At 45.9% G+C, this 26,479-nt stretch overlaps 1 protein-coding gene across 3 annotated transcripts in view; it reads right to left on the bottom strand.

The window, feature by feature from the left end:
* fhod1 (formin homology 2 domain containing 1) overlaps positions 1–26,479 on the bottom strand; it is a 69,404-nt gene that overhangs the window by 23,821 nt on the left and 19,104 nt on the right. For all 3 annotated transcript variants that reach the window (XM_029114710.2, XM_029114711.2, XM_029114712.2), the window contains exons 4-10: positions 8,752–8,819; positions 7,355–7,460; positions 6,621–6,715; positions 5,002–5,113; positions 4,772–4,866; positions 3,892–4,035; positions 2,034–2,494 (exon numbers count right to left, since the gene is read on the bottom strand). In XM_029114710.2, coding sequence (XP_028970543.1) covers positions 2,034–2,494; positions 3,892–4,035; positions 4,772–4,866; positions 5,002–5,113; positions 6,621–6,715; positions 7,355–7,460; positions 8,752–8,819 — 1,081 coding nt within the window. The remainder of the gene's footprint in view (positions 1–2,033; positions 2,495–3,891; positions 4,036–4,771; positions 4,867–5,001; positions 5,114–6,620; positions 6,716–7,354; positions 7,461–8,751; positions 8,820–26,479) is intronic.

The following is a 26,479-nucleotide window of genomic DNA, read 5'->3' as shown; positions in this document are numbered from 1 at the left end:
TTGAGGACCGACCCATGACACGAGACCGCTTGAGGACCGACCCATGACACGAGACCGCTTGAGGACCGACCCATGACACGAGACCGCTTGAGGACCGACCCATGACACGAGACCGCTTGAGGACCGACCCATGACACGAGACCGCTTGAGGACAGCGCGCTAGCTCAACAGAGGACAGAGAATACCAGAGACACAATAAACCTTAAAACAATACATAGCCCAGTTGGCGAGGCTCAACTCCCCTCAACACTGAACGGTGACTCATTTTAGTGGCTCTGGAAAAGAGCCCCCACAGACTTGAGCACACAAAGATTTGTGAAAGTCGCTCATTGCAACAAAGTCACGAGTCGTTAAATGAGGTTCTCGATCTATTGACAGTCAGCATAAAGCGCGTCCCTAAGGCCCGGGTGGCATCAACACGGAAATGAAGCACCTTCCAAAGCATCCGTGTAATAGGCCTGGTACGCACATGCACGCACACACATGCACGCACACACACAGTTTACTACAGTTACAGTAACTTCACCACTCGGAGCAGTACCAAAACTTTCAAGAAATTCTCAAGAAGAGAATTCCTGTCAGTTGACCTAACAGAACAGACGCTTCCAAATAAAACATTGTATTTTCACATCTTCTGCCACACAAATGACACACTCGTCCCTTTACTGCACTATTTTAGGGAGTAGTGTGCAATTTGTGACAGCAGTGGGTCAGGGTCTAGGAGTCTAAACTTGGAAAGGCATGGCATGATTTGGGTGGAAGGGGGGGGTGTAGCCAAAAGACATGCAGTACCTGTCCAACATCGCTTCTCAAACTAAATGGACTTAACCCGGAATGAAATACCTTCACATTTAGCCTTCAGAACTGTCCAAACCTAAGCCCTTTTTGGTGTCAAAGCTCGGATGGTATTGTTTCTTTCTGCACGATCTCCTGAGCTGACTAAGTCATGTTGAGGAACTACTTGTTCGCAGTCCAATCGACAACTATAAAAACAAAAAAACAGCAACTCTGAATGCGAGCACACAGATTCTGCCAAACTACATCTCCCCATATGGAAATAAAACCACCTTTCTGTGCAGATATAAACTAGCCCTGTCCACTTTGATTCAATTCACTTAGAAACACACGGACAAACGAGGCCAAACCGTTCGGCTAGGTGGTGGACGCTACTCCTCCTGTCTGCCGGCAGCGAAGGAGCTGTGCAACTCTTCACGGAGGTCTGCGAGCAGCGATACAGCCACCACCACCACCAACCACTCCTCATTTTGTGTTGTTTAGTCATTTAGCCGATTGTACTATCCGGGCATTGTCAGCCCTGGAGTAAGTACCGGCAGCCTTTCGGCTACTGTCCCAACGCTCTCATCGGCCACCGGCTTGATTCAGGCACTCATACCATTAACAGTGGAAATAATAGTATCAGGGCTGGTACAACTCCAGATGACTAGCCTATTAAGTGCCTGAGTCAGTCGCCTCTGGTCTGGAAACGGTGTTACTCTACTACCCCCTGGAGGAAGGACAGACGCACTGCAGACTAAAAACAAATGGATACAGGCACCTGATAACACCCTACATTTACTGAAACACCCCAGCAGGACAATGGGGACACACAAAGTACAGTGGAGACAGGTCGTTCCAGAATGTTGTGGAATTAACATCCCATCATGCTTTGCGTTGTGTATAAACACAGTAGGTGGAGGTTGGGGGGCACTATTACATTGAGAAGGCTGGGGTTGCGTACACTTGTATGTGTAGAGTGACAGACACTTGTATTTTCTATGCTAAGGTGGACAAACGCCCAATCAAGACACGGCTCCTTAAAGCTGACATTGACTACCAAGTGGCCTAGTCATCAACAATGGTTTCCGGTTAGTTGAGGCTCTCATTCAAACCTCCAGACGCCTAATAACTACATAACTAGACTGACTAGGAATTCAAAAATCGCACACACAGAAGTATACACAGCATGCTTTAGCAAGGATCTCAGTCAAGCACAGGAAGTGACACAGATGGAGGCCCAGACGCAGTGCACTTACGGGTTGGAGGTCAACTTGGACTCCTGCTCAGTTACAGAGGGAGAGGCTGCAGTACCATTAGTCACCCCAGAGGGCGGTAGAGGAGAGGACCTCTGAGAGCCAGAGGCTGGGGATCTGGGGGAGAGGGGTGAGGCGCTACGGGAGGAGGAGACATCCTCTGTAGGACTTTGAGAGGGAGAATTAGAGGAGGGAGAAGTGGAGGTGGGTGAGAAGAGACTGGGGGAGGTTGGAGAAAGGGGAGAAAAGGGAGACATGGGGGTTGAGGAGGCAGAAGAGATAGTGGAGGAGAAGGAAGAGGAGAGGAAGCTGGACATTTGAGAGGAGGAGAGGGCATCTGGGAGGTTTTGAGCAGAGGTTCGTTTGCTCCTCCGGGCTTCCTGTTCCCCAGCGAAAGCTTTCCTCCTCTCCTTCCGCTGCCGGACAGTTGTCTCTGTACCTTCGTCTTCATGCTTCAGAGCTGACTGAACACAGGACAGAAAAAAAAACTAAAGTCAGCCAAAGGAAACTGCTGGGGAGGACAGAGGTGAAGATGAGTGAGAGGAGGAGTGAGAGTAAGGAGAGGAGGAGAGGTGGGGAGACAGGGATGGGGAAAGAGGAGGAGAAGTTATTGTGCCTCTCCTGCACCTGTCCATTCTCTTACCTCAGAGACATCTGAACAGAGGAAAGGGCCAGTGTTTATATTTACCTCATATATGGTAAACTGTTGTTTGAGGTCTGGGCCAGTGTTTATATTTACCTCATATATGGTAAACTGTTGTTCGAGGTCTGGGTCAGTGTGTATATTTACCTCATATATGGTAAACTGTTGTTTGAGGTCTGGGTCAGTGTGTATATTTACCTCATATATGGTAAACTGTTGTTTGAGGTCTGGGTCAGTGTGTATATTTACCTCATATATGGTAAACTGTTGTTTGAGGTCTGGGTCAGTGTGTATATTTACCTCATATATGGTAAACTGTTGTTTGAGGTCTGGGTCAGTGTGTATATTTACCTCATATATGGTAAACTGTTGTTTGAGGTCTGGGTCAGTGTTTATATTTACCTCATATATGGTAAACTGTTGTTTGAGGTCTGGGTCAGTGTGTATATTTACCTCATAAATGGTAAACTGTTGTTTGAGGTCTGGGTCAGTGTGTATATTTACCTCATATATGGAAAACTGTTGTTTGAGGTCTGGGTCAGTGTTTATATTTACCTCATATATAGTAAACTGTTGTTTGAGGTCTGGGTCAGTGTGTATATTTACCTCATATATGGTAAACTGTTGTTTGAGGTCTGGGTCAGTGTGTATATTTACCTCATATATGGTAAACTGTTGTTTGAGGTCTGGGTCAGTGTGTATATTTACCTCATATATAGTAAACTGTTGTTTGAGGTCTGGGTCAGTGTTTATATTTACCTCATATATGGTAAACTGTTGTTTGAGGTCTGGGTCAGTGTGTATATTTACCTCATATATGGTAAACTGTTGTTTGAGGTCTGGGTCAGTGTGTATATTTACCTCATATATGGTAAACTGTTGTTTGAGGTCTGGGTCAGTGTGTATATTTACCTCATATATGGTAAACTGTTGTTTGAGGTCTGGGTCAGTGTGTATATTTACCTCATATATGGTAAACTGTTGTTTGAGGTCTGGGTCAGTGTGTATATTTACCTCATATATAGTAAACTGTTGTTTGAGGTCTGGGTCAGTGTTTATATTTACCTCATATATGGTAAACTGTTGTTTGAGGTCTGGGTCAGTGTGTATATTTACCTCATATATGGTAAACTGTTGTTTGAGGTCTGGGTCAGTGTTTATATTTACCTCATATATGTTAAACTGTTGTTTGAGGTCTGGGTCAGTGTGTATATTTACCTCATATATGGTAAACTGTTGTTTGAGGTCTGGGTCAGTGCCCTTGCTGCTCATGTGTTTCTGCATGATGTGCTCCATGCCTTGTTGTTCCAGACAATCCGTCATGTCGTAGAACGAGTCCTGGTCTGGGAGCGCCGACAGAGTCTGGGTTTAAGGACAAGGAGAAACAATGAGACAGATCGATTGGAATAACTCCATGAGGAAGGTTACCAGACCATCAAGACTGATTTCAGTACCAGATGGAGGTCGGTTTTAGTCAGTCATCATTGATTACAGTACCAGGTGGAGGTCTGTTTTAGTCAGTCATCGTTGATTACAGTACCAGGTGGAGGTTGGTTTTAGTCAGTCATCATTGATTACAGTACCAGGTGGAGGTCTGTTTTAGTCAGTCATCATTGATTACAGTACCAGGTGGAGGTCGGTTTTAGTCAGTCATCATTGATTACAGTACCAGGTGGAGGTTGGTTTTAGTCAGTCATCATTGATTACAGTACCAGGTGGAGGTTGGTTTTAGTCAGTCATCATTGATTACAGTACCAGGTGGAGGTCTGTTTTAGTCAGTCATCATTGATTACAGTACCAGGTGGAGGTCGGTTTTAGTCAGTCATCATTGATTACAGTACCAGGTGGAGGTCTGTTTTAGTCAGTCATCATTGATTACAGTACCAGATGGAGGTCTGTTTTAGTCAGTCATCATTAATTACAGTACCAGGTGGAGGTCTGTTTTAGTCAGTCATCATTGATTACAGTACCAGATGGAGGTCGGTTTTAGTCAGTCATCATTAATTACAGTACCAGGTGGAGGTCTATTTTAGTCAGTCATCGTTGATTACAGTACCAAGTGGAGGTCTGTAAATGAATCAGTGGTTGTTTGTTTTACCTTGTTGATGACATTCATAGTCAAGATAAGCAGCTCAACGTCTGAGCCGTTCTTCTCCTCTAGGATGTCGGTTAGGTACGACCATGGCTTCACACCTACACACACACAAACACTGGTCAGCTACCGCTGGCTCACTCACTACAATCACTTACCCATGTGAGCGCAAACCTCCACCTTATCACCAAAAACATAAATTGCTTAGTGTGTGTGGGTGTGTTAATCTGAAGTACCTCTCTTGCTATCCACAGTGTTGACTGCTTGTATGAGCAGAGGGCTGTTGGACTCTGTATACTCCACAAACACTATCAGGAGCTTCAGGGCTGTCTTCACCACCAGACGGGACTGAGAAGGAGAGGGGGGTGAGGGAGGGAGGGAGGGAGGGGGAAGGAGAGGGAAGGGTGGGTGTCAGGAAAGAGAAAGGGTATGAGAGAGAAAGGAACAGAGGCAGAGAAAGAGACAGACAGGGGGAGAGAGACAGACAGGGGGAGAGAGACAGACAGGGGGAGAGAGACAGACAGGGGGAGAGAGACAGACAGGGGGAGAGAGACAGACAGGGGGAGAGAGACAGACAGGGGGAGAGAGACAGACAGGGGGAGAGAGACAGACAGGGGGAGAGAGACAGACAGGGGGAGAGAGACAGACAGGGGGCGGTAGTCAGTTACATGCCCTCTCCTCAAGATGGTGGCATTACACTTCAAATCTGCAAACATTTCCCATTGAACATAGTGAGTTTCAATGAAATAAGTTTATTGCAGGTTAGTCCAATATCAGAGCCAAAGTATCATTCCTCCCAAATCAATAATCTCTGCCCAAACTGCACCTATTCCCTCTGTAGTACAATACACTCCTTCTGACTACAGGACATAGGGGCAGGCTTATATTAGACCTCCCACCCGAAGATTCAGTTTTGCACTCATGTATCATGTCTCTCACGACACTCTCAGTTCCCTGTTACAGATTAATCAGAGATCACAGGATATAGTTCAGACTCTTTCGCCAAAACCACTGGGAGATAAAGTATTTGGTCATGTTCTGCTTTCTCCATTCACATTCATGTAGACACCTGCAAACCAACCACAAACAGGATTATCTGCGCTTGCCAAGAATCACTCGCATCAATTTTACTTTCATTTCTATAATGGCTGGCTCTGTGTTGTACTTCAAATAAAAGGGAAGACATGTCTCAACTAGAAGAGTTGAAGAGTTGTTTTCAACATGTAATTTAAGAAGCTGTGAATCAGACATGTAATATAGCCCTTCATCTGATCTCTGAACGTAAGGTGATCTCGTAGTGAGTAATCTTCCAGTCAGGTTTGGGCCTGGAGATGACCATCTGGTGAAAGTACAGTGGGTACAGCTAGAGCCACGGAAGGTTCCAGTACAACAGACCAGGCTGTCACTGAGGCTGTGTGTAAGTGTGTGTCTATTGTGTGTGTTGTATGTGCATTGTGCGTCTGGTGTGTAGTGTGTATTGTGTGCGTGGGTGTGTCTCAAGTAGTATGTGTCATGTGTAGTGTGTGTTTATTGTGTGTTTTGTATGTGTATTGTGTGCCTCGTGTGTAGTGTGTGTGGGTGTATTGCGTGTAGTGTTTGTGTATTGTACGTGGGTGTGTCTCATGTAGTATATGTCATGTGTAGTGTGTCTGTCTGTCGTGTGTAGTGTGTGTAATGTGTAGTGTGTGTAATGTGTAGTGTTTGTGTGTGTGTGTGTCTTCAGTATGGGGGTGTGTCTTCAGTATGGGGGTGTGTCTTCAGTATGGGGGTGTGTCTTCAGTATGGGGGTGTGTTGGCGTATGGCGTCTCATGCATGGTGAGTGTTTTGTGCGCGTGTGCGTGGTGCAGAACTCACCAGACTGCCACTAAGCGTGTAAAGCCACTGAACTGTCTCGTTGTGGTTGATCACCCCATTCATCCCGTCTACAAACAGCATGATCTGACTAAGGGCTGCGGAGAGGGACAAACACAGCAGGAGACACCAGATTACGTGTTATCGGGAAACGGCAGCGGATTTCTGGGTAGTAATCTGCACAGCTGGAAGCAGAACTATTGTCAGATAAAGTTTTAGCAACTAATTCAAGCCAGTCCTACCCACTAATCTGGACTGTTCTACCCACTAATTGAGGTGGCTCTACCCACTAGTTCAGACTCTACAGGCTGTGTTAAGTTCTGTGTTCCCTCTGGGTTCTCATCGTGGAACAGGGCCATGTGACAGCACCACAGGGGGTTCTGGGAAGCGTAACACAAGGTCTGGGTTTCTACCCTACTCAGTGGGCTACTGTAATTGCCCCATAAGCGTTGCTCTCTCTGGATCCAGTGTTTCTGTTGGCCAAGACAGAGGAAACATCCAGCACAAATGGACATGTCGTTTTTCACTCCTGTCACTCCATCCTTCTCTACGTCCACACAGATTCAGAACCTGGCATAACCAGAGCGGATCACGTTGCCCAAGCACTGACATTCAAGTCTGGGGACTGAAAGTCTAGATTTTCTTCCCCTTATTGTCTTTATTCTGCAGCATTGAAGCAAACTCTGGGATGAAATGCTGAAGTGACAGACAGTGGTTTTGGGTGGAGGTCGTCCTACCTCTGAGGATGTAGTTCTGGTAGTTATGGTCAGCCTCGGCTCCAACCTTGATGAAACACATCAGGCCGTCTGAGTTCACAAACTCCGGGACCAGGTCTTTATCGTCCTGTCAGATTACAGATAGGAGATCATCAGCTGTGGTTTGAAGAAAGGATTAACCCAATATAAATCCAGGGTTTTAATTTAACTGTTCTTCTTTAAAGAACAGTGTGGTTTGCAGTCTCGACCCATTTAAGAACGTGTAAAATAATTTGGAGGGACCACTAAAATAAATTACATCATCAAGCATGCACGTACATGCACATGAACACGCACACAACCATGCGCACACCATTTTAACATTTGACATTTTTAACACTAACTTGTCAGCTTCATCAACAATGCTGGACTCAATATCAGATGAAATAGAACAAAACAAGAAGTCATTATTCACATTATTCATTCCAACAGCGACGGCCTTGTTCAGGAATACCGGTGCTACTTGACCAATCACAAGGCAGAGCAGCAGGATCCACAGAAAACTGAACAGGAAGTCCAGTGGGATGTCTCACCATCACATTCAGATTCATGCTAGTCTTTGATACTATGTGACTAACACAAGCACTAACCCATGAAATCATGAGACCATGGATGAAACCACATAGCAGTGGAATGGCCTGATGTTTTTCTGGGTCTACAACATGACGGAGCCACAAATGGAACACAGTTCCGTCATCAATAGGAAATAGGGCGGAATTTCGGAAGCACAGGCATTCTTCTGTAAACTTGGTATACAGTATCAAGCCTTCATCTCTCAAATTATTTCACTATAGTCTCCTACAAGACTGGTTGGCATTTCCTCCTCTGTCTCTCCCTTGTGTCTCTCTCTCTCTCCCTGCTCTCTCTCTCGCTCGCTCTCCCATTCTCTCGCTTACAAAAGTTTACATTTCTGTCCTCACCTCTCTTAACCTTATAAGCAACAGTCTGGGAGCAATGAGGGTTAACTCATTTGCTCTGGGGCAGAAGGACAGAGGCTCAGACATTCAATCTAGAACCTGTTGTCTTTCCCATTCAAACACAGGGTCAGGGGAGGGGCCACGCAGTTCTCAGAGAGTGGGGTGGATGTGATGTGGAGGGAATCAGCCAGTCCAAAAAAAATCTGCCACTCACTTCACTCTTGGCCCTCTCTCCTGTGACCTTTAAACTCACCATTTGAACTTAACCCTTGGCCCTTTCCCTGTGACATGGGTAAAAGTAACAAATAAAAGTCTGACAGTAGGAAGTGCATTTGTGGCCATGTAGCTTGCCCCTCACTGGAGTGTTCCAACCAGGAAGAGACAGAGACTGGGATCAGCTGATCCTACATGAAACTCTGCCTTTTCCGGTTCCACTCATCCTACACAGTCAGTGATATGTACCTGGAAGAGCTGCTTGAGGGAGAACAGGGACCTCCGGAGCTCGGGTCCATGGGAGTTATACAGCTTCTCTGGAACAGAGATCAGAATAACGTCACGTTAACCTCTCAGTCAACAGTTTGCATTCATCCAAATATTTCTACATTATGCAGGCCAATGTGAGTAAATGTTTTCTCAATTAAGTTTTCAGCAAAATCACTGCATTGCCAACATAGTAAGTGGGACACACAAAAACATCTATATGACTGGAAACAACATTATGTTGACTGACTGGGGATATAGAGTATATAATCCAATCGTAGCAATAATAAATAGACACATTTAAATGTTCCATCCTTGAGATTCATGCACCAGGGAATTGTTGAATTACACCTGTATTAAATCAGTTAGTCAGCATGAATTACACCTGTATTAAATCAGTTAGTCAGCATGAATTACACCTGTATTAAATCAGTTAGTCAGCATGAATTACACCTGTATTAAATCAGTTAGTCAGCATAAATTACACCTGTATTAAATCAGTTAGTCAGCATGAATTACACCTGTATTAAATCAGTTAGTCAGCATGAATTACACCTGTATTAAATCAGTTAGTCAGCATGAATTACACCTGTATTAAATCAGTTAGTCAGCATAAATTACACCTGTATTAAATCAGTTAGTCAGCATGAATTACACCTGTATTAAATCAGTTAGTCAGCATGAATTACACCTGTATTAAATCAGTTAGTCAGCATGAATTACACCTGTATTAAATCAGTTAGTCAGCATAAATTACACCTGTATTAAATCAGTTAGTCAGCATGAATTACACCTGTATTAAATCAGTTAGTCAGCATGAATTACACCTGTATTAAATCAGTTAGTCAGCATGAATTACACCTGTATTAAATCAGTTAGTCAGCATGAATTACACCTGTATTAAATCAGTTAGTCAGCATGGAACATATTGGGGGTTGGCCAGCCTTCATCTGGTCTCCAGGAGCACCTTTGTCTAATGTGCATAGATCTGAAGATTCAGAGCGCTGACCCCACGTCCATTAAAATGTTAATACGCTGATCTGATAGTAAATCCTCATGGAGTCCTCGTGGTGACTCTTTACAGGTCCATTGTGCAGGTCAGATGGAGAGCCTGGCATGGGGTGTTTAAAGTGCTGAGTGAATGGATTCCATGACGAGTCAGACAGATGAACCACCAAGCCTCTTGGAGAGAGAAACCAGCTTTCAAAACCGCTGGCATGGGATGCTGAGCTGTGGTTCCACACGCAGCAGGGGACCAGTGTGTGCAATTGTGTTTATGTGGAATACACTGTAACAGGCGTACACACGCACGCACGCACGCACGCACGCACGGTCACGACTATAAACCCCGCCTGGCTAACTACGGCCCGCCCCGTCATCATGGATTCCATTGGTGCGTAAAAAAACAAAAACGTGACAACTAAAAATAGAATAAACAATCACCCAGTTGTCCTGCATTGGGACGCCTGCCCAGTGACTGAGAACCGAAAAGCATCACATAAATGTAAATAAAATTAGTATATGTAAATCAGTACGTGTGGGGGGGGGGGGGGGTCCCCCAATTGTGTATTTTCACTGCAGACAGTGTTCAATCAAGTGTTTCAGTGAGGGGAAAAAAATTTCTACTCATTTACATAGCTGTCACACTAGACCAACCCTACTCTTCTAGAGAAAGACAAGCTTAGACAGTCTGATGATGATTCAAAGGAATTTATCAATGTTGAAACATATTCAATGTTTCCTGTTATTCCCTGTTAAGAATTATCTGATCAAATAAACTGGTGTCAACAACAAGCAGGTTTCACATAGCACTGATGACAGAGGGATTTCTCATGAAATCAATACAAAAGAACCCACCAGGACTCACACAATGTTACAAAAGGATTCATTAATAAGTTGCACACTTTAGAACACTTTAGACCAGGGGCCTGTTCTCTATATAGAAAACCACTTTAGACCAGGGCCCTGTTCTCTATATAGAACACTACTTTAGACCAGGGCCCTGTTCTCTATATAGAACACTACTTTAGACCAGGGCCCTGTTCTCTATATAGAACACTACTTTAGACCAGGGCCCTGTTCTCTATATAGAAAACTACTTTAGACCAGGGCCCTGTTCTCTATATAGAACACTACTTTAGACCAGGGCCCTGTTCTCTATATAGAACACTACTTTAGACCAGGGCCCTGTTCTCTATATAGAACACTACTTTAGACCAGGGCCCTGTTCTCTATATAGAACACTACTTTAGACCAGGGCCCTGTTCTCTATATAGAACACTACTTTAGACCAGGGCCCTGTACTCTATATAGAACACTACTTTAGACCAGGGCCCTGTTCTCTATATAGAACACTACTTTAGACCAGGGCCCTGTTCTCTATATAGAACACTACTTTAGACCAGGGCCCTGTTCTCTATATAGAACACTTTAGACCAGGGCCCTGTTCTCTATATAGAACACTTTAGACCAGGGCCCTGTTCTCTATATAGAACACTTTAGACCAGGGCCCTGAAGGTAGTAAAGAGCTGTTAGCTGCAGAAGGGAAGGAAGGAGAGTTGCGCCCCCAGACACCAAACAGCCAGCATCCAGTTGACTGAGGATGATGACCGTTGGGTTTTCCCGTAACGGAATGTAAATATTTCCTGTTTGTTCTTCTAAGGGGTCAGAACTCTGGGCTGCGTTCATTACCAACATCTTGTTGCATGTACCATTGCAACCTGAACTAAACAAGAAGGGACATGGCTGGAAAACAAACGGTTACAAAACATTTTCAGTCTGGAGTGAACGGTATATGTTGCAAAACATTCTGTGTTAGACTGACAATTTGGCAACATTGTAACGAATACCCAAGACGACCGGCTGTGTGTGTGTGTGTGTGTGTTGTTGTGATGCAGACTAAAGTAATGAGAGGGAAAACAGAAGGGCAATAAGACTCCTTTGATTGAACCTGTACTACAGTAACAATCTAAAAGGAGTTCCAGATACTTCCCTCAGTCATCACCTCACCAAAGGTCAAATGTTAAACGATTCAAACACACAGGGCCAGTTCTAGGCATAAGCGACACAAACGGTTGCTTAGGGCCCCGAGAGTGGGCCCTAAATCTAATTTTGCTCAGGGACCCCAAAAGGGCTAGAGCCGGTGCTCCAGACAGGAAAACACAGAGGTTTGGGCGTTCAAAGCATCCCAGCGGGCACTCACCCTACAGTATTCAATCCCAGAGAACACACGTTTAAGTTCACTTTAATGGGGTCACTAGACAGTTTTCCTCATGGACTCTCCGAAATGTCTCCTTGTAGACCAGCCCTGAGATCCAGAGGGAACATCTCACCCAAGCTAAGCTCATTGTGTCTGACTCCAGGAATGTGTTGATGACCTGCTCTGTTCTCTTCTCACAAGTGCTCCTAGCTCTAAAGCTTTCGCTCACTCTTTCATACTTCAGTGTTGCCTTTCTCTCTCATTTTCTCTTTTTTCTTTCTGCCATCCTTGACTACAATATCATCTATCCATCTTTCAAAATTCTGTGCCCTCTCTAAAAGAATGAGACAAAGATAAATCATGTCAGAACATTTTCCACCTTTAATGTGATCTATAACGTGAACAATTCAATTGAAAAACAAACTGAAAAGATAAATAAACTCACAATAACCTGATTGCATAAGTGTGCACACCCTTAAACTAATACTTTGCTGAAGCAACTTTTGATTTTATTACAGCACTCAGTCTTTTTGGGTAGGAGTCTATTAGCATGGCACATCTTGACGTGGCAATATTTACCCACTCTTTTTTGGAAAAGCGCTCCAAATCTGTCTGATTGCGAGGACAAGCGCTCCTTTGCACAGCCCTCTTCAGATCACCCCACATATGTTGAATTGGATTCAGGTCTGGGCTCAGGCTGGGCCATTCCAAAACGTTAATCTTATTCTGGTGAAGCAATGCTTTTGTGGATTTGGATGTGTGCTTTGGGTCATAGTCGTGCTAAAAGGTGAATTTCCTCTTCATCTTCAGCTTTCTAACGGACGCCTGAAGGTTTTGTGCCAAAATTGCCTGGTATTTGGAACTGTTCATAATTCCCTCCACCCCGGTTCCAGCTGAAGAAAAACATCCCCAAAGCATGATGCTGCCACCACCATGCTTCATTATGGGTATGGTGTTCTTTGGGTGATGTGCAGTGTTGTTTTTGCGCCAAACATACCTTTTGGAATTATGGCCAAAAAGTTCAACCTTGGTTTAATCAGACCATAACACATTTTCCCATGTGCTTTTGGGAGACTTGGTGTTTGTTTTTGCAAACTCCAGCCGGGCTTGGATGTTTTTCTTTGTAAGAAAACACTTCCGTCTTGCCACCGTACCCCATAGCCCATTCATATGAAGAATATGGTAGATTGTTGTCACATGTAACACACAGCCAGTTCTAACCAGAAATTCCTGCAGTTCCTTTAATGTTGCTGTAGGCCTCTTGGAAGCCTCCCTGACCAGTTTTCTTCCAGTCTTTTCATTAAATCTTGGTTAAACCATTAAATATGGTTGTGCCATATATTCTCCACTTAATGATGTCTTCACTGTGTCCCATGCTATATCTAATGCTTTGGAAATTATGTTGTACCCTTCTCCTGACTGATATCTTTCAACAATGAGATCCCTCTGATGCTTTGGAAAGTCTCTGAGGACCATGGCTTTTGCTCTGAGACGCAACTAAGAAAAACAACTAAGTTTGTTTTTCAATTGAATTGTTCAAATTATAGGTCACATTAAAAGTGGAAGAAGTTCTGACATGATTTATCTTTGTCTCATTCTTTTACATCACAAAAACCTGGCATTTTCACAGGGGTGTTTACACCTTTATATACACTGTATTTCTATAAGCATCTTCAGATGGTTTACATTGACCAGGTGGATTTCAGATATATACCCTTTATTAATGTGACACTTGGATAGAACAGTCTTTACCTACTCCCATCGAACAAGAGAATAACAAGACAAAATATTCTGGTGGTTATTATGTAATAGGCAAGGAATCATAAATCAATTTTCAAGCCCAGATATTCTGGCACTCTCTCTCTCCCTCCCGGTTCCCAAAACAACTCCAAAGACTCCAAAGCACAGCGTGTGTGTTTGTATGTGTGTGTGTTGTGCTACTGTGTTCTTGCTAACTCTAAACATTAATGTTTTGTTTAGGCCTAGTTTTTATCCACTCTATCCATCCCCATATATCAGCTTCTATAGGTCAGTGGGCACGTTCCTCAATTAAAAAGTTGTATCTGAGGAACCTAGGGCGTGGTCCAATGAGGTCCAAGACGCCGCCTCCAGGGAACATACATGTACCGCTGTAGCATGAGTTTGAATCCGACCCAGGGCCCCGTCACGGGTTTGAATCCGACCCAGGGCCCCGTCACGGGTTTGAATCCGACCCAGGGCCCCGTCACGGGTTTGAATCCGACCCAGGGGCCCGCCACGGGTTTGAATCCGACCCAGGGGCCCGCCACGGGTTTGAATCCGACCCAGGGCCCCGTCACGGGTTTGAATCCGACCCAGGGGCCCGCCACGGGTTTGAATCAGACCCAGTGCCCCATCAGCAAAAACTCTCTGCGCTCAATAAACAATGAAAAAAGCCAGAAAAAGGACATGGTAAAAACAATGATAATACTCATAATACGCTTTCAACATTTGACATTATTCCGTTCATGAATATTCCACCAACCCGGAATAAATCTAGCATTCCAAATGACTCAGGGACCCAGTTCCACATGGCCCCTCGAAATCACCTCAGCCGCCCTCTGAGGTCCCGTTAGTGGTCCGTGATAAATGTCACCGATCTAAAGTCAGTCACATCTCCAGGCTACTGGATGAATGAGGCATGAGTCGGATGCCCACATGCGCAAAGGAAAAAGCCCAGGGAACAGGGATCATAAAATCTTGTAAATAGTTGGACCATGACAGACTCTTATTAATAAACTCTGACTTGGGAACAGATTTCCAATACTGCAGTCTGCGTCCCAAAAAACTGCCTATATCCTATATGACCACAGCCCGGCACCAAAGGAAGGCACTCTGAAGTGAACAGGGGGTAATTTAGGGCACATAATTTCTTATTCATTACATTGTATACACGTTTTATTGCCTTTTATTTTTGGCATTATTTTCTTTTAAACACGTCCTTTGACTAGACAAACATAAAATGAACAAACAGCTTCTAAACTTGTGACATAAAATTATAAATTGAAACACAGACACATCATGGAGCAGCGCCGATGACTTCGGCTTCTTTAAAAGGTAGTCATATACTCGTAATACGATATACATATTATATGATCTAATAATTTCCCAGCGTAGGTGAGGAAGGCAGACTAAATAAAGCTGCCCTATGGAGCTTGTCTGTCTGTCTTCTCATGTCCTCTAGGAGTTTTTATTTATGTGTTTGTGCAGGGAACATCCTGTCTGCCGCTGTCCTGATAGCCACCCTGAGTGTTTGTGTCGGATCCTAGCGTTGGTCTCCTCGTCCGAGCCCTCCCTCTGTAACACGTTATCTAGACAGACAGCCCTGTTTGGTACAGCGTGTCTGTCACACACCGCTGCAGCTCGTGTTCCGCGTGCAGACAGGGCGCTGTGAGGCTGTGATCAGTAGGAAAACACACACACATACACGCACACGCACACAAAGCTCAGTAAACAGACTATAATATGGTCCTAGTGACAGAGTGCCGGTCGTCAAAACACAAGACATAACAGTTCCCCTAATTCCAGCCCAAATTGGTCAAACTTCAATCTTTCCTCATTTCCTGCACCGCTAGATGAAGCAAGGACCAGCGATTATTCGCGCCAGCAAACGTAATCCCTTTAAGTATTAAAAGTAGACATAGACCTAATGTTCTGCCTGGGGGTTCTCCAATGGATCCAATGTACGGTTCCAGAACGGTTCTCCTCCCACAACAAACATTCCTATTTCACACAACAAACATTAGTGTTTGTTGTGTGAAATATATACGTTTATTAAATGTAGAATACGAATGTGGACAAACTCTATAATCAGGTAAGGCCAAGGGACCCCCCAGGAATCTCAGCCCCCCCCCCAATATAGAGCTTGAGGAAGTTAAAGTAAACAGGGTATTGGGCCAAATCCATTTTGAAGATCATAACCGAAGCTACTATAGACAGAGATGAAGCTTGCCACGTGTTTTAATGTAAGACCTATTTTGAGACCAATATTGCTGCCACTCTCAGCAGATGTGAAATATTCCATGGTTGAAGCAAGCCCTCATTCAATGACCAGATACCACACTGTCCAGTGACTCTCATCTGAGAGTTTTTTTTCCTGCTGTGAAGTCCTGACCAAGACACACAAAAACCGTTGGGAAACGCTGAAAAAAGACAAGATACATAAACAGAACATGAGAACTCTCAACACAGTTACTGTCTCCACGGAGATTGTTTTGAGCAGCTGAGAACAACGCAATGATGACCTACAATTTGGTAAGAAGAAGCGTAAAGAGTTAGCAAGAAGGCACAGAAAAGTAATCTACTTTTGACGTATGACAATCTGAAAATAGCTATATCCCATCACGACAAGAACAACATGAACGACATGACCTCTAAAGTAACCTTTGCTTCCGTGCTTCTATAGCTTTTTTAAAAACAGAACTAGAGGCACTCGGCAGTATTGGTTGCTTACTTCAAGCATACGACCAGATGTCACAACACGACATCTCCGAAAACATCTTGCAAGTAGCAGCACATTTATAATGTATATGCGAACGATGTTGGTGGAGATGGGAGGCTACGTCGGGTTATGCTACCCAGAATGCCCGGCTAACTTTGCAGCAGAGCAGCTCTTGAACCGTTTTCTCCAGCATTGTCGCTGCCAGACCATCCAAACCGTTTCACGTGTGAAACAATGCGCACAGTGTCACATAAATACACGTCTCAGAACCTGCGTGCGTGCGGAAAAAACCTTAATGTCCAGTTAGTGTACTGCACATCACAGAACAAACCCTTCCTGCCCTCTGCATTCCCCCTCGCCTCCATTTCCTGTCTGAAGATCAACCGAGGACCAGAGTTACAACAATCACCGGCCCACATCGGCAAACCCTCCCTGGCCGGCAGGCCTGTACTCTGTACTTGTCCGCCCCACTTCCTTCCTTCCTTTCTTATCGGCAGCGGGCCAGCTCCTATCAACATGGACTGTGCCTCCTTCAGCTGGATCGAACAGCTGATCCCTGTGGCTGGTTAACATTATCAGTGTCACTCTAGCCGGCCAGGATGTTGTAACATAACGGAGCTTCATGACACGTCTCGAACCTCCCAACGGGTTAATCCATGGACGTTTCATAATTGAGCGAGCATTTTCGGTTGCAACAACAGGCACAGGCTTAATCTTGTCAGGTATGTTGCTCATTGCAAAGAATAAAGGCTTGGCTTATGATATCACCCCTCCTGTAACAGCTTCACTGGGTTATTTCCACATTAGATTATTGTAAATGAACATTGATTTATTGCAACCATGCTATTGCTATGACTAATACAGATATAGGAGAAAGACAGAGCAAATCTAAACGCTGAAAGAGCAGTGGGACGCACCAAAGCAAGCAGCATAAATTGCTTGAACACGCTTGGCTAGGCAGATCAGAGGCTTACCAGGCATTTAAATTAGCCATTTAACATCAGCCGAATGTATACCAAGGATTTAGTTGTGTGCAGCGCTGACAATTTTATACATAATCCCAGATGAGTCTACATTATCATCATCATCATCTTCTTCCGCTTCATCCGGGGCCGGGTCGCGGGGGCAGCAGTCTAAGCAGAGATGCCCAGACTTCCCTCCCCCCAGACACTTCCTCCAGCTCTTCCGGGGGGACACCGAGGCATTCCCAGGCCAGCCTGGAGACATAGTCCCTCCAGCGTATCCTAGGTCTACAGTATCATAATGGAAATAATGTTCTATGACTAGGTCTGGGTCGGGACACTGGACTTTGACGACTGACCTCAGGGTGTGAAGCTTGTCAACATCACCGATTGGTTAGTAAATTGGTTATGCTCAGGCCTTTACCCGCTTCTCAACCACAACATCGTCATGTTAGCGGAGGACCCAGCAGTTGAAGGCATTAGTTGGACTATCAGGGGGACATGTAAAGGACGCTGACAGTTTGACTGGTCCCAGACTGGGCGGGAACTCGTGCTCCTCTGCTTCGTAATACACGTGACCGGCGTCCTTCCAATGTCCTCCCAAACGTTCCAACCGTTTGGGCTACACAAAGAAGAAGCCAATTAGATAGCCCCATGAGCGATGCTACCAGCCATCTTACGGGTACGATCTGAACTAACTAGCAACGCATTGCCAGGACAACAACCTCTTCCTGAACATCAGCAGGTTATTGACTGTAGGAAGCAGAGGTGGGAACACGCCTTCATCCACATCGACTGAGCTTCGCTACATAGTCAGCAGTTTTGAGTTCCCCTGTGTTTACACAGCCAAGAACTTGTCTATCAACGTTGCTGACTTTGTCAAGGTGCCTTCACAGTGGTGAACCTAACCCCAGTGCCTTCACAGTGGTGGATCCAACCCCAGTGCCTTCACAGTGGTGGATCCAACCCCAGTGCCTTCACAGTGGTGGATCCAACCCCAGTGCCTTCACAGTGGTGGATCCAACCCCAGTGCCTTCACAGTGGTGGATCCAACCCCAGTGCCTTCACAGTGGTGGATCCAACCCCAGTGCCCTCACAGTGGTGGATCCAACCCCAGTGCCCTCACAGTGGTGGATCCAACCCCAGTGCCCTCACAGTGGTGGATCCAACCCCAGTGCCTTCACAGCGGTGGATCCAACCCCAGTGCCCTCACAGCGGTGGATCCAACCCCAGTGCCCTCACAGCGGTGGATCCAACCCCAGTGCCCTCACAGCGGTGGATCCAACCCCAGTGCCTTCACAGCGGTGGATCCAACCCCAGTGCCTTCACAGTGGTGGATCCAACCCCAGTGCCTTCACAGTGGTGGATCCAACCCCAGTGCCTTCAGAGTGGCCAAGCTAACCCTAGTTATTTCAAGTCTGTATTGTGGGCCATGGAGCCTGTGTGTAAGACCGGTTTGGCAGACTTCAGTGGTATCTGAAGGTGAAGCCTTAGGAGCAAAGGCATCCTGATTCATTTAGCTAGATTCCAGAAAGGAGAGTCTTTAAAGTGACAACAGAGAGATGAAAATAGAGACACCTCAGCATTAAAGGGTCATAACCCAACTCTGTGTACAGTAGCTCTCCTAACGGACAGAGTAACTTGAGGAGAAGGTGGTGGAAGAAGAGTTGGTGTTGGAAAAGGTGGAGTAGGAGAAGAGGAGGTGGAGTAGAAGAGGATGTAGATGAGGTGTTGCTAGAAGAGGATGAAGAAGTTGTGGTGGAGGAAGAGGTGGTGGTAGATGAGATATGAAATGGTAATAATATAGAAGGAGAAAAACTGTTGAGCTGTGAAATATATTAGGACTGGCATAACTAGGTAAATGTTTAGAAGCTGCACCCTTTTGCCACAGCTATTTAGTTAAACAGACACATTCCTCTACCTCGAGACAAAGTGAAGCCCAGCCAAAGAGGGAAAACGTGTTCGTCTTTGTTTACCTACTGTGTAGGGACACCAAGGTAAGACTAAATCGTCACAGCAGGAAACAAACACAAAACACACAGGGTTTTTCAGAGTCTGCACCAGACTAGGGTTCAAACAAAATGTGGTATCTTTTGAACATTATTCCAGTTGAATTTCATTGACCCAATAAACTAGCCAATCTCAATCAAATAAAGCTTAAGAATTTTTAAATCCTACTAATAGAATTTGAACCCACGTCTGGACATGCAGTATGTTACCACATTACACAGGGAGAGTGAGAGGGACTGTTTAACAAGACATCTAGAAACACAAACATTTCTCGCCAGGGTTAAAGACAGAGATCCCCTGAGGAGTGGGAGAACAGAAGCAGAGAGTCAGCAACCTAAAGGTCATGGGTCAAAAGATCCCAGATGTGATACCTCAGATCGTTAGGGTGGTCTAAGTGTCCGAAATTGCACCCTATTCATTTTATAAAGCACAATGATTTTGAGCAGAGCACAATGGAGCCTGGTCTGAAAAAGTGAACTATTCTAACTATAACTATTCTAGAGGACAGAATGTTATTTTTGACGCAGCGTTGACCTCAAGGTAGGGCTTGGTATATGAAAATAAACCTCCATATAAGGAAACAAACCCAAAACAAGGAGACCTGCTGGATCATTTAAAAAGACCAGAATTCTTGCATGTCCTGCCAAACACTGAAGTGGAGCAGAGCAATCTAAATTATTTCCAGAATCTGAAGGTCCAAGGTGAAGGCAAAAGGGGGTATCTCAAATGAAACCTTGGCCCCTATTAGTCCTCCCCAAAAGCAGTGTGCTACACAGGGAACAGGGCGCACCGTTTAGGATGCCGGGGAGGTTGCGTTTTACCAACTGAGAGACGCAAGGTCACGGCTCATCCGATTCTGAACTGACATTAGAACTGACGTGGCTGGTTACTTTGGCTCCCGTTTACAGCAACCCCCATCTGGACTACAACGTTATAGGCCTGCGTTCTGAATAGCACCTTATTTCTTATATAGCGCCGTTCTTTAGACCAGGGCCCCACACACTGCCAGTAAGGCTAGTCATCCGCAGTAGTACGCTACATTACATATTAAACAGAACACCAGGGCCGGGAGTCAGCCAATCATCATCAACAGTGAAAGGAGTAACAACCGATTGGAAAAGACCGAGCAGGCCTCGGGAGGCTTGTTGGTATAGATTGGAATGTACACACTAACCTGTAAACCGACAAGGCACTGCTCGCTCTCCCCCGGCGACGCCCTCCACGTGACTACATGATGTGTGGTGAGGAATCCACAGATAACGGGTAATGGGTGTGGAAACAAGGCTGTGGTTAGCTGGCCAACATCTGGCACCACTTTCATCAGTCCAAGCAATTACCTCTGATACTGATCGTCGCTAGCCCCCAAGAGTTAATGGACCTGAACAGCACCAAGCCCCTAAACAAACCCAACCACGGCCCACAGAAACCAACACCAACCCGGGCCCTATAGGCGCAACACCAACACCGAACCCTGCCCTTAGACCCAACGCCAACACCGAACCCGGCCCTTAGACCCAACACCAACACCGAACCCGGCCCTTAGACCCAACACCAACACCGAACCCGGCCCTTAGACCCAACACCAACACCGAACCCGGCCCTTAGACCCAACACCAACACCGAACCCGGCCCTTAGACCCAACACCAACACCGAACCCGGCCCTTAGACCCAACACCAACACCAAACCCGGCCCTTAGAAACTACACCAACATCAAACCCAGCCCTTAGAAACTACACCATCCCTGACCCAGAGACCTAATGAAAACCCAACAACAGCCCACAGAACCCTACAGCATCCCTGACCCAGAGACCTAATGAAAACCCAACCACATCCCACAGAACCTTACACCATCCCTGACCCAGAGACCTAATGAAAACCCAACCACATCCCACAGAACCCTTCACCATCCCTGACCCACAGACCTAAAGAAAACCCAACCACATCCCACAGGTCCAATGAAAACCCGAACCAAACAGCAGCCCATAGCTACTGAGAAAGCTAGAAGCCCAGACCTAGCGTACATCTATCTGAAACTGATCAACACCGAATCACAAGATCGAACGCTGTGTAATACGGTGTGAATATGCATGCATAAAGCCACAGATGATGTGCTAAATTCAGGACCACAGACAACACTATCACTGTGAAATAGCCTGGCTGCATTCCTGATGCCCATAGCAACGATAGGTGCCGATCGAACCAAGGACCAGCTGGCCTGGGTGGCAATGATACGTGCCGAACAAACCAAGGACCAGGTGGCCTGGGTAGCAACGATGAGTGCCAATCAAACCAAGGACCAGGTTGCCTGGGTAGCAACGATAAGTGCCAATCAAACCAAGGACCAGGTGGCCTGGGTAGCAACGCTAGGTTTGCGTCTGGACTATTTCACCACGGAAGGATGAAAGAGCATGTACACATTCATCGAACATTTTAAAGGAAAATAAGTCATATAGCTGATAAGTTCAATCAGAAGATGGAACCACAACACGTCTGAAGGTGTGTGGTTCCTGGGTTGTGTTTTAATAAACGACAGCCAGCTCGGGGGAGCTGAGCCAACAGCAACAGGTTCAGGATGGTTTGCCAGCATATTAATGTGATTTAATGTGATAAGCACTTAAGTCAATGTTATTACTGACCTGCTCTCTAGAAACACTATAGGGAAATACTAACACCAGGGCATTGGAGCCCTGGAGGAAGGGCGAAGAGCAACAGAAAGAGAGAGACCTAGAGAAAGGGACAGAGCACCACTAAGAATAATTATTCAATTGGAAATGTTATTGTATTACAACATGAAAACTGATTCTGAAGACAAATAGGTGTGCCAGAATCATTTTCCGTTTTATGTTTGTAATTTGCAGATTACATTTTTCTCTTTGACATTTTTGTTGTGAGGATCGGTGGCAAAAACTACAGGGCAAAAAGAACGACCCCCCCCCCCCCGACAACACACAGTGAATAGTTTTAAAACAGAATTATCTTTGTAAGTTCTGCAATTGTATAAGACAATGTCTCGAGTTGATTGAACAGATACTCAAAGCCATCTCAGATCAGACTGAGCTGTGTCTACACCAGAATACAGAAGGACTTGACAGAAACGGTCAGGATCGATGTGGATTTCATATCCAGCCTTTCCTCTCTCTCTCTCAGACTGGTGGGGTGGAGTCGCTGCTGTAGTTTACGTAGGGCCAATGGCTCATAAAGCAACATGACAACATGACTCAACATGACAGCACAGCCCCCTGACCTCAACCTAAATCCCAGTTTCACGAGAGACTCCAGGTTCTGTGTAAGAGTGAGAAGAGTACCGCTATTCAAGGCCTCACATTGACACTGAATTCCAGATTGACACTTCGGTAGCTCTTACTGCCTCAGCTTCCAATGAAGCTCATGAAGGCCTATTAAGATCAGAAGTTGTCACAAAGCACCCTCTCTTATACTGTGACTAGGCAGAAGGTGCAAGAGAACATGACTAAGGTCTAGGCAGAAGGGTCATGAAAAAGTGTCTAAGGAGAAGCGGCTAATCACTAAGGTAAAAGAAGAGGCAATGGCTAGGGTCTATAAAGGGGACCATGGCTAGTGTCTGTAAAAGGGACCATGGCTGAGGGTCTGTAAAGGGGACCATGGCTAGTGCCTGTAAAGGGGACCATGGCTAGTGCCTGTAAAGGGGACCATGGCTGAGGGTCTGTAAAGGGGACCATGGCTGAGGGTCTGTAAAGGGGACCATGGCTGAGGGTCTGTAAAGGGGACCATGGCTGAGGGTCTGTAAAGGGGACCATGGCTGAGGGTCTGTAAAGGGGACCATGGCTGAGGGTCTGTAAAGGGGACCATGGCTAGTGCCTGTAAAGGGGACCATGGCTAGTGTCTGTAAAGGGGACCATGGCTAGTGTCTGTAAAGGGGACCATGGCTAGTGTCTGTAAAGGGGACCATGGCTAGTGTCTGTAAAGGGGACCATGGCTAGTGTCTGTAAAGGGGACCATGGCTAGTGTCTGTAAAGGGGACCATGGCTAGTGTCTGTAAAGGGGACCATGGCTAGTGTCTGTAAAGGGGACCATGGCTAGTGTCTGTAAAGGGGACCATGGCTAGTGTCTGTAAAGGGGACCATGGCTAGTGTCTGTAAAGGGGACCATGGCTAGTGTCTGTAAAGGGGACCATGGCTAGTGCCTGTAAAAGGGACCATGGCTGAGGTCTAGGGAGTATGGTGTCGGACGGGTACTCAACTCTTACATACGAGGTCCGGAGCCTGCTGGTTTTCTGTTTTACCTTGAATCAATGGCACTCACTCGGTGCACCAGGCCAAAATCTGTGAATAATAATAGGGTTGCGTCAAGGTCCAGAGTTGGGTTGGAGTCTAGGGGAAGGGGATATAGCTAGGGTCTAGGGTTTAAGGAGTGATATTGGAATTCAGCCACAAGGAAAACAACAACAGCTGACCCAGGGACAGACTGATTGGGAGGATGAGATAGCAAGAGAAGCACGAGCAGCCTGATGACAGCCAAGCCCAACCATAGGAGCTGCCAGCCACATGTCACAGGAGGTAGTGAAATACCTCAACCGTGACCAAAGCCCTGGAGATAGCCTCAGACTCACACCGTAGTCCTGAAAACACAGATAAACCAACCCTTACAGCCCCGACAACAGATCAATGTTCACTAACACACCTTACGCCCCTGACAAAAGAAATCCAGATAGCATCGAACACACCTCACCCTTAACAAAATGGATCAAGCCTCTTTACACTACGTCCATGGTCGTGAAAACAATTTCCTTTAAATAACATTTACATATTAGGTAAATGCAATTGTGTTTCACAACATTGTCCGGCGAAGCACGCGCGCACAAGGCACACTGGCCAGACCACTGACCTGGAGGACTCAAGACTGACTGATAATGTTGTTTACTTGGTAACTAACATGGCGCTCTCTGACAAAAAAAAGTGCTGTTGCTGGTTTTATCTTTTTCTGATTCAGTTGATGTAGCTGTAAGGAGCTTTTGAACCAGACATCCTATGTCAACAGTCATTCCACTCCAAAACACATCAGCGGGACACCTTCTTTGGACCTCAGTGGCCATGGGGAGAATCAGTCGGAAAAGTGTACGACGTTACCTTAGAATTGATGTTTTCACAGATTTTCACTGCAGAACAGGAGTTCATGCCTGAAGCATTAACAGAACCCTATTCTCTACATAGCGCAGGAATTCTGACAAGCACTATGGGCCACATGAAAGAATTTAACATCCCTTGTTAAGAGGTTAGTTCAAGGCTACTGTTTTTCCCCTTTAATTCTAAGCATACAACTGGACAAGTGAACTGGACCCCGTTGCAGGTTATCTAGTGTCTGTGTTGCCAGGCAATACAAGAGAACAATGTTCTTGACCAGCTAACATTGGCAAACAGACACTGCCTCCCCAGAACAGCAGCTAACATTAGTGAACAGACACTGCCTCCCCAGAACACCAGCTAACATTAGTGAACAGACACTGTCTCCCCAGAACATCAGCTAACATTGGTGAACAGACACTGCCTCCCCAGAACACCAGCTAACATTGGTGAACAGACACTGCCTCCCCAGAACACCAGCTAACATTAGTGAACAGACACTGTCTCCCCAGAACACCAGCTAACATTAGTGAACAGACACTGTCTCCCCAGAACACCAGCTAACATTAGTGAACAGACACTGCCTCCCCAGAACACCAGCTAACATTAGTGAACAGACACTGCCTCCCCAGAACACCAGCTAACATTAGTGAACAGACACTGCCTCCCCAGAACACCAGCTAACATTAGTGAACTGTAGAAGAAAACACAAAAATAAAATGTTCTGAAGTTCGCTAAGTTTTTCACTTTGTTGAACGCACACCTGAATACAGACCTGTGACACCACCTTTGGCGTGTGGGTGTGGAACCAGTCCAGGAATGGAGGACAGCCCTAAAACCGTCTCCACCCTGCCCTCAAGGCTTGGCCCGCGGCAGGAAGGGTGAGAACCTGGAACTACTGACCGGCGAGCTTGGGGTCAGGCCTGAGGCCGTTTAATATTTTGGACCAACCCGGTTCTCACACACACACACACACACACACACACACACGTGGCCGCACAGGAACACATCTTTGAAGGGTTCAGCAGACCAAGTCACAGGCCGGTGATTGGCGGCCATGTGGGGGAACCTAATGGGGTTGTATGATTAACGGCGGGGGGGCTCCTGAGAACCAAGTCGAAAGCATTTCTTCTCTGATCAAAGACCCATTAAATAACTAAAACAAGCACAAAAAAAGCCACATCCCAAATTATGCTATTCCCTATATAGCACTTTCATAGACCTCGTGCCAGTTGGGACACAGCCCTTCTGAGGGAGGGGAAGGTCCATGTGGTTAGGCCCGATGTATGGGCAGTGGCCAGTAGAACCGCATGTACCCTCTGTCTGAATGTCCTATAAATAGGCTGCATTTTGGTTTCAGGCCCGGGAAAAACTTCCTGGTCCCCATGGACTGTAGCTGGACCACAGACTGTCCCAGTCTGGTATGAGCAGAGGGGATAGAGAGATGGGCTGCCAGTGGGGGGAGAGAGAGAGAGAGAGAGAGAGAGAGAGAGAGAAATCGAGAGATTGAGATCGAGAGATCGAGAGAGTGAGATCGAGAGATTGAGAGAGAGTGAGATCGAGAAAGAGAGCGATCGAGAGAGAAATCGAGAGATCAAGAGAGAGATCGAAAGAGATCGAGAGAATCAGTGCTTGTTGCTTTCAGTTGGTGTTGGTCCAAGATCATGCAGAGGGGATAGAGAGAGGGGCTGCCAGTGGGGGGAGGGAGAGAGAGAGAGAGAGAGAGAGAGAGAGAGAGATCGAGAGAGAAATCGAGAGATCGAGAGAGAGTGAGATCGAGAGAGAGAGAAAGAGAGATCGAGATCGAGAGAGAGAGAAAGAGATCAGTGCTTGTTGCTTTCAGTTGGTGTTGGGCCAAGATCATGCAGGATTCTGTCAGACATGGACCCTGACAGTGAAACTCAGTATGACAACAAATAAAAGGGTCCAGATACAGAAATGACACCCAGACACAGCTGTCCTGAAGGCCAATAATCAAA

The sequence above is a fragment of the Esox lucius genome, chromosome 2 (genome assembly GCF_011004845.1).
Source record: "Esox lucius isolate fEsoLuc1 chromosome 2, fEsoLuc1.pri, whole genome shotgun sequence".
NCBI lineage: Eukaryota > Metazoa > Chordata > Actinopteri > Esociformes > Esocidae > Esox > Esox lucius.
Note: the sequence above shows the minus strand (reverse complement) of the source record. Positions and strands in the feature narration are given on the sequence as shown.